The sequence below is a fragment of the Mesitornis unicolor genome, unplaced genomic scaffold (assembly GCF_000695765.1).
Source record: "Mesitornis unicolor isolate BGI_N332 unplaced genomic scaffold, ASM69576v1 Scaffold48451, whole genome shotgun sequence".
In the NCBI taxonomy this organism is placed as follows: domain Eukaryota; kingdom Metazoa; phylum Chordata; class Aves; order Mesitornithiformes; family Mesitornithidae; genus Mesitornis; species Mesitornis unicolor.
Genome location: NW_010162704.1, coordinates 1 through 6,794, shown reverse-complemented (window position 1 = coordinate 6,794; position 6,794 = coordinate 1). Strand labels below are relative to the sequence as shown.

The following is a 6,794-nucleotide window of genomic DNA, read 5'->3' as shown; positions in this document are numbered from 1 at the left end:
TGTTCTAGATCTAGTAAATGCCAATTAATAACTAGTTACTATAGCTCCTACATTGTGTAGTAAGTATTCTGATTTATGTCCTTTAGCCCAATCACGTTATTACCATTTATGATAAAACTTTGCATTGTTTGTACATAAAGTCTAGTCTACTATTCTTAAACCTGTACAGGACACTAAGCCACACAAGGTCTGTTACATGGTAACCTTAGTGGATTTCTCTCTCATGAGATCATACAGTCCAAAGCCTACAACCATGTCAACTCCCTTAACAAAAGAGATTGCCTCTCCTTGTAGACCTTGCTTCATGGTGTCCTATAGAACCTTTGTTTTCTACTAATACCAAATGACTTCATTAAACAGTAGATGCTATATGAAGGACTGTTGTTCCTTACATTATGCGTTCATCTAAATGCGAATCTAAGCTCCACTCCTCTACCTTGTATTTTGTTTTGCCAATATTAGGAAAGAAGCTTTTGTGCAATAACCTTAGCAGTATATTTGATCAGCCAAACAGATCAGAGTAGGGAAGATTTTATTCACTCAGGCCTTTTAAAAACACTGGTACACTTCCTTTCCATGGAATGATTTTTAAAGAGACTATGACAGAATTAAATCAGGATGCTGTACATTGTAAGGATTATAAAAGCTGAATAAAAGAGGAAGGTAGGCAAACAGTAAGAATGAAGGCATTAAGATGTCGAGTACCCATTACCAGGAAAATCCCAGAGGGGAAACAATGTCAACAGAGTTCAGTGACAAAATTCCTGGAGTAGATTCACAAAGAGCAAGCAGAATCCTCCACCTTTAAATCCAGACTATCCTCCCTTCCACCTTGACCAGGTATGTGAGACTGGTAAAGCTGCCCAATCCAAGCTCTGCTGGTCAGAAGCAACCCCTTCAAGCTGGTACCCTGTAATACCACTTGTGATATATAGGTAAGCTGGGCCAAGCTGACTGTTGTGCACATGTAAACCTGCCTGGAGACTGGAACCTACCTATATTTTGAATAGTCCTGGACTCTGACAGCCTCTAAAACAAAGAAGCCACTATCCTCTTGTATCATTAGACATATGTTGCCACTCACCAATTCCCTTCTGCGGCAAATGAGAACGATACTCCATCAGGTAGTTCAGGTATGGTTTCTCAGGGCTTATCTCATAGTACCGTATATTTCCATCACCCTGAAGACAAAGAAAACAAACATAAGCTGTTCAGCACAAGAGTCTGAGAAGAATGCCTGGCCTCAGAAGCCATGCAGGGTCATGAATAAAACAAGTATTTACCTTTAAATTCCTGTGTGGGAAGGTTAGGGCTCTGCAGTGTACCTCCCCACAGTAAACATGGTATGACTGCAGTGGAAAACGTGGCCTGATGCTGCAGCCCCCTCAGGCCCCATCCCATCAGCCCATATATTTAGATTAAACTGCTTCAGGAGCATCTTTTGCTTCAGCCTGGCACAACACAGGCCAGGAGAAGAATCAGACAGGTCAGCATTTGCTGACGTGGAAAGCACTTACCTTTCCCACAACGTAAAGCATGTGTGTGTCTGAGTCATAGAAAGGAAACAGGAGTCCCGAGGAACCATCCAGATCCTCCTCCAGTAAAGGCACAGAAAGGTCATTCTGGGCAAGACAGGAAAAACAGAAAGCTGCGATCACCTGTCAGTCACATCAAGTCAGGAACACTTTACCTGAACCCCAACCGGCAGGGGCATGTAAGCACAGCTCTATAATGATCCTAGGCCATGCCCAGCTGTCCTGAGGAGAGGGCTATGCACAGACTTCTTCAAGGCCCTGTGGGTGGGAAATAGGTGCTCTGACCCTGGCTCTTGACTGAGTGCGACACCTCAGGACGTCAGTTCCTACAACTAGAACATCTCAGGCACCTGATGACATTTCAGGGGTAAATACAATAAGGAACATTGCCTTCCACAGGGAGATGGAGGGGCGTTTGAGGCATGTGTACATCCTTCACTGACTTACGTTCCCTTGCTACCTTCAGTCAAGGCAGTACCTCCACAACAGTGCACCACCCATCACAAGAACAGTCCACATCGACTGAGCGGTCTCCAAACTGCATGGTGGGAAGCTGCCCACTGCAAGGGCAAAAGCTCAGCCTTTGGCAGGCAAGCCATGCAGGATGACATAGCACTCCACTCTATATACAAGGCTAGTATGTCTTATACAAGCTCTCCCTGCAGTGCTGAAGGGAGCAATGTCAGGAGGACCAACAGGGCAGAGTATGGTGTCTCAGGGCTGCCATTGTGGCTACCGTCACACAGATATGTGTTTAGCATAGGGTTAATACATACTTCGTATACAACTGCTCAGCGGCAGGCTCCACAAAGCCAGAGCTTCTGTTCAGATGTGATGATGGCATGAGTGGATGTGGACCTCCAAAAGATGCCTGCTGGGCAGGTCCTGTGCCAATGCCTGTCCCTAAAGAGGCTGCAGATACCTGGCCCCACAGACCTTCCCACTGTGTTCTAAAACTGTGTGCCCAGCTTCTCCAGCAGCTCTGAAGGGTGAAAACTTGATGTGAGACCCATGTCAGAGCACTGCTTACCTTTGTGGAAAGCCTTCAGACAGCAGCACAGTGCTCTGCCTCTCAGATATGTGAAGAAGCCATGTCCAAACGTATCCAAATGGCAAATCACAGACCTGGTCTATTAGCTTTGTCTGGTACAAAGGGTGACAGCACAACAAAGAGGAAGGAGATTGTGCCGCAGTTGACAGGGAGGGTCAAAGTGAGATGCTGACAAAGAAAAAGCATCTCACTGCATATGAGAAGTGTAGAGGAGAGCAAGGTTTCCATAAGGCCAGCAGCCATCATTATAGGAGACCACATCTTGGAAGTGACCAGTAAGTGCTACCTCAGTACTCTACTGTCAGAAATCATCAGAAATCAAAGACATTTCACACTTTTTTCTCCATTGAGAACTTCACCTGAGTAGGCTGTGTCTAGAGCTCATTTCTCTTTCTAGTACCTGTAACAATGTGCCAGTAAGACCATTAAGAGTTGCTTTTAAATCAGATCTACAGTGGCCATCCAAAGGTCCTTTGAATTACTTCCTTCTGTAGTGGGGACAGCTTTCTCTTTGTTCTGGTGGCTTTCTATGCTGAAAGCTTTGAGAGCTTCTTCAGAAACTCATAGTCAGTTAACAATATCATAGCAGTAAGACCTATCACCCATTAAGAATTTGACAGATCACTTCTGAATTGCTGTTATAAAGCTATTCTTGGGTATTTGGCAGGTGGAGAAGTTAAAGTAACAGAAAACTGAAGTTGATATGGTTAAGACTGCTGGTCCAACTCACTTGATCCCATAGCGCAATTTGCCTGTTATTCCACCGAGATGTTCCAGTAGAGAAGAGCTTTTTCATGTTTCCAAGGAACAGGACTTTATTGACTCTGTGAGACTTGTAGCTGGCTTCCTATAGGAAGAGAAAAGACACTGCATGAGTAAGAGACAGCACCCACTGCACAGCTACATTCATGTTACATGAGACCTCTGAGTCAGCCCCACCTGAAAGACCTGTTCAGCCCGGCTGAACTACAGTGAGCAGGATTTCATGGGAGTTTGAGAAAGGGGTCTAAACTCTTCAGGATCATTCCCAAAAGCCCAGTGAATCTCTCTAAAAATTGATTCACATGTCTGCAAGAGGGCAGTCCCTATTAGTTGTAGGCAGGACTTTCTGTGTACACGAATCTGTGCAAATACCTATGAAATGCATTCAGTTTCACCTTACCAACAGAGACAAAGTACAGGCAACAACCTCGGCAGTGGGACAAATGTACACTTACATCCACCTGATCTCTACAAGCCCTCCCAAGACGTCCCACAGAGGACTGCAGAAGGAAGCTGTGAGAACAGTGCACTTCAGGAAAGGTTTCAGGGAGCAAGGTGCATGGTAGCAAGGTGCAGAAACCCTGTTTTCAACAATGACAGCAAGTAGAAAGTAGGAAAGTAGAAGGCATTAGCACCATCTGGTACCTTGGGCAACACGGGGCACAGGCACATCTTCCATAATGGCACTCAATCTACCCAGAACAGGAAACACTTCAAGGGGTGATATCAGCTGGACTGCAAAACTCTGAACCCAACCTACCTGTAGGACTGTTCCTGCACGAGGGTCTATCAGACGTATCTTTCTATCCCTGCAGGCTGTGGCAAGGAGACTGCCATCCGTGTTGAAGGACATGGAGAGCACCACATCTTTGTGAGCATCGAGGATCTTCACGGGATTTGAGATGATGGGCTCCTTGGTGTCAAGGTTCCAGATCATTATCTGAGGAAAAAGAAAATAAAATCAGCCCTTTTCTGCTTGGCCAGTTGGGGATTTTGTGTCCCCTATTCACTTCTTCCTCTCTTCTCTGCATGTATAGGTCTTACCATCATAAACAGTTGTTTTCCAGCATTTGAAATAATTTGGGTACTTGCAGCAATTTATCAGGGACACAGTGTCTACTCAGAATGGCCAATATCCTAATTTCCTTTGCTACCACATTTTATACATAAAAAATGAACAGCATCAGTGCAGGCATTTGCACCAGCACAAGAATGAAGCCAAACAAAAGTGCATGGCATAGCATATGGTAACCAATCCAGTAAAGGAGAAGGGCAGAGTAGACTGAAATTCACCAGAAGACTGGAAAATCAGCAAATCCTTTTGAAACTTGTAGCAATGTCTTTTTGGCTTCAGGGTCACCAAGGAATTTCCCCCAGAAGGTTTCTGAACTCTTTAGTATTATCTTACAGCTTGAAATTAAAACAAATCTCAAACCACCCTGCCAGAGTGTCCCAGAAGTAGAGATCCACAGAGAACACACCCACCTTGTAGTCATAGCCAGAGCTGAAGAGGATGTTATTAGCAGTGGGATGCCATTCAATGAGACCCACTCTTCGAACATGCCCAAGAAGTTCCTTATTTGGACTGGTAATGTTTCTTGTTAGCAAGTGCTTGGGAATGTCCCAGATTTTAACCTGAATGACACAGGATAGGTCTTTGTAAGATTCCTGAGTAAAAAGCTAATTTGGAACTTACCAGTAACTATTACTCCCTTGGTATTATGATTTTGTTGGTAGTGAATAGGAATGCTCCTAGCTTTATTGAATGACAGTCCTTTAAAGTAGTATCTTTAATTTTCTGTGGGCCTGAAGACTCCTCTTTACCCTCTGTCTTAAGCCAGCAGTTCTACCAGTTTGTTTTAACTTGGCAATCCAACCTTTGCACCTGTCAAGCTGTCAGCACCATTGCAAAAAGTTATTCCCAAGGGAAAGTAAACCACAGATCTTGCAGACCTTGCCTCCTAACAACTTCCAAGTAGGAACAAGCAAATCTGAAATAAAGTTCAGCAAAGAGTCCCAGAAGATGTTATAGCAGTGACTGATCCAAGCAGTCATCCACTCAACGCTACCTGGTAAAAGAACCGAGAACTCCTGGTCCAATGGCAGCTGTAGTACAGTTTGTCCCATAGGGAACTGCACCAGTGCTGCATGCTTTGCAAATGACACAGCCATCTGTCAAAGCACACAGAAGCCCACTCAGGTGGCCAGGCAGCAGATGCCCTGTGCAGAGAGACTGGGCTGTGCTGCACTGAAGTCAGTCAACATGGGGAGTGTCCTGTCTCTTAACAAGTCTACCTGCAGTCCTGAGATCTTCTAGAAGAATACTGCACAAAGACAAAAATCCTCTGTCCTCCTGGGATGGAATAAGACAACAGAGAAGACCTGCAAAAGGAGCTGAGCCTACACAGGTAAAATGAAAGAATCTTTCTCAGACTAACCCTAGAAGCACAAGTATTTAGGATGCTAACAGATGATTAACTCTTTGTCTCAATGAAAATTACTATGCTTGTCATAATTCTTCTAGTACTTAGCCTGAAGCAAAAGGGAAATGCTCTTTGAAGCAGATAGTTCATGGAAATTAGCCACACCTGTCCAAGTCTCCCACTGTTTGGCTGGTGAGGATCACATCTTTCTAAGCCAAAAAAGGAGAGGCACAAATTCTGCGACCTGCTAGGAAAGATCATGAGCACCCTTCTCAAAGGTGTTTATCCTAATGAGGAATCAAGTTCATCAGAAACCTAAGGGCTGTGGGGTCTAGTACCCTCCAGATGAACTTCTGCAGTGGTAAGAAAGAGCATCACAAGCTACATCTTCAACAGAGATCACTAAAGGAATGGGGCTGAGAGAGTAGGAAAGCGGAAAATGGGTTGTGTCCATGCTGAGAACGGCCTAGAATAAACCATTCACTCCCCATGGTACAACATGGTTGGTGGTAAAAGCAGAGAAAAGCCCCTGGCTGGAATCCCAGTATGCATTAAAGGGCAGAAATTGCCAGAGCTTAGTGTGCAGAAGCAGGAGCCAGACCTGCAGGCCAAGCAGGGACAATCCATGAGCTGTCTACCCTGCTGCATCCTGAAGAATCACAGAATCACAGAATCTCAGGAGTTGGAAGGGACCTCGAAAGATCATCTAGTCCAATCCCCCTGCCAGAGCAGGATCACCTAAACTAGGTCACACAGGAACACAAAGCAAAATAAAACGCACAGAGGTGCCCCTCTAACCACAGGAGAGATCTTCAGCAAGCTGAATTCATGCGTGTGTCATGATTTGCCAAAAGGAACAAAAGGGGTAACAGAATAAGCCCTCTCCCCATACTGTTCAAACTCTCAGTTCCTGGCCACTTGCATTGGCCTCAATACTAAGCCTGCCTGAAGCAGCAGTGGGAACTGGAAAGGGCACTGCGTGTTCACAGGTACTGCTTGACTAATCTGATCTCCTTTTATGAC

At 44.9% G+C, this 6,794-nt stretch overlaps 1 protein-coding gene across 1 annotated transcript; it reads right to left on the bottom strand.

Annotated features, from left to right (window-relative positions):
* Positions 1-1,084: 1,084 nt before the first annotated feature.
* On the bottom strand, positions 1,085-4,983 carry LOC104547857 (coronin-2A-like; the record flags this gene model as incomplete). Its single annotated transcript, XM_010193705.1, has 5 exons — positions 1,085-1,181; positions 1,518-1,622; positions 3,317-3,433; positions 4,109-4,288; positions 4,834-4,983. Coding segments are annotated over 5 exons (649 nt in total), but the record flags the coding sequence as incomplete, so codon positions are not given.
* Between the last annotated feature and the right edge of the window lie 1,811 nt (positions 4,984-6,794).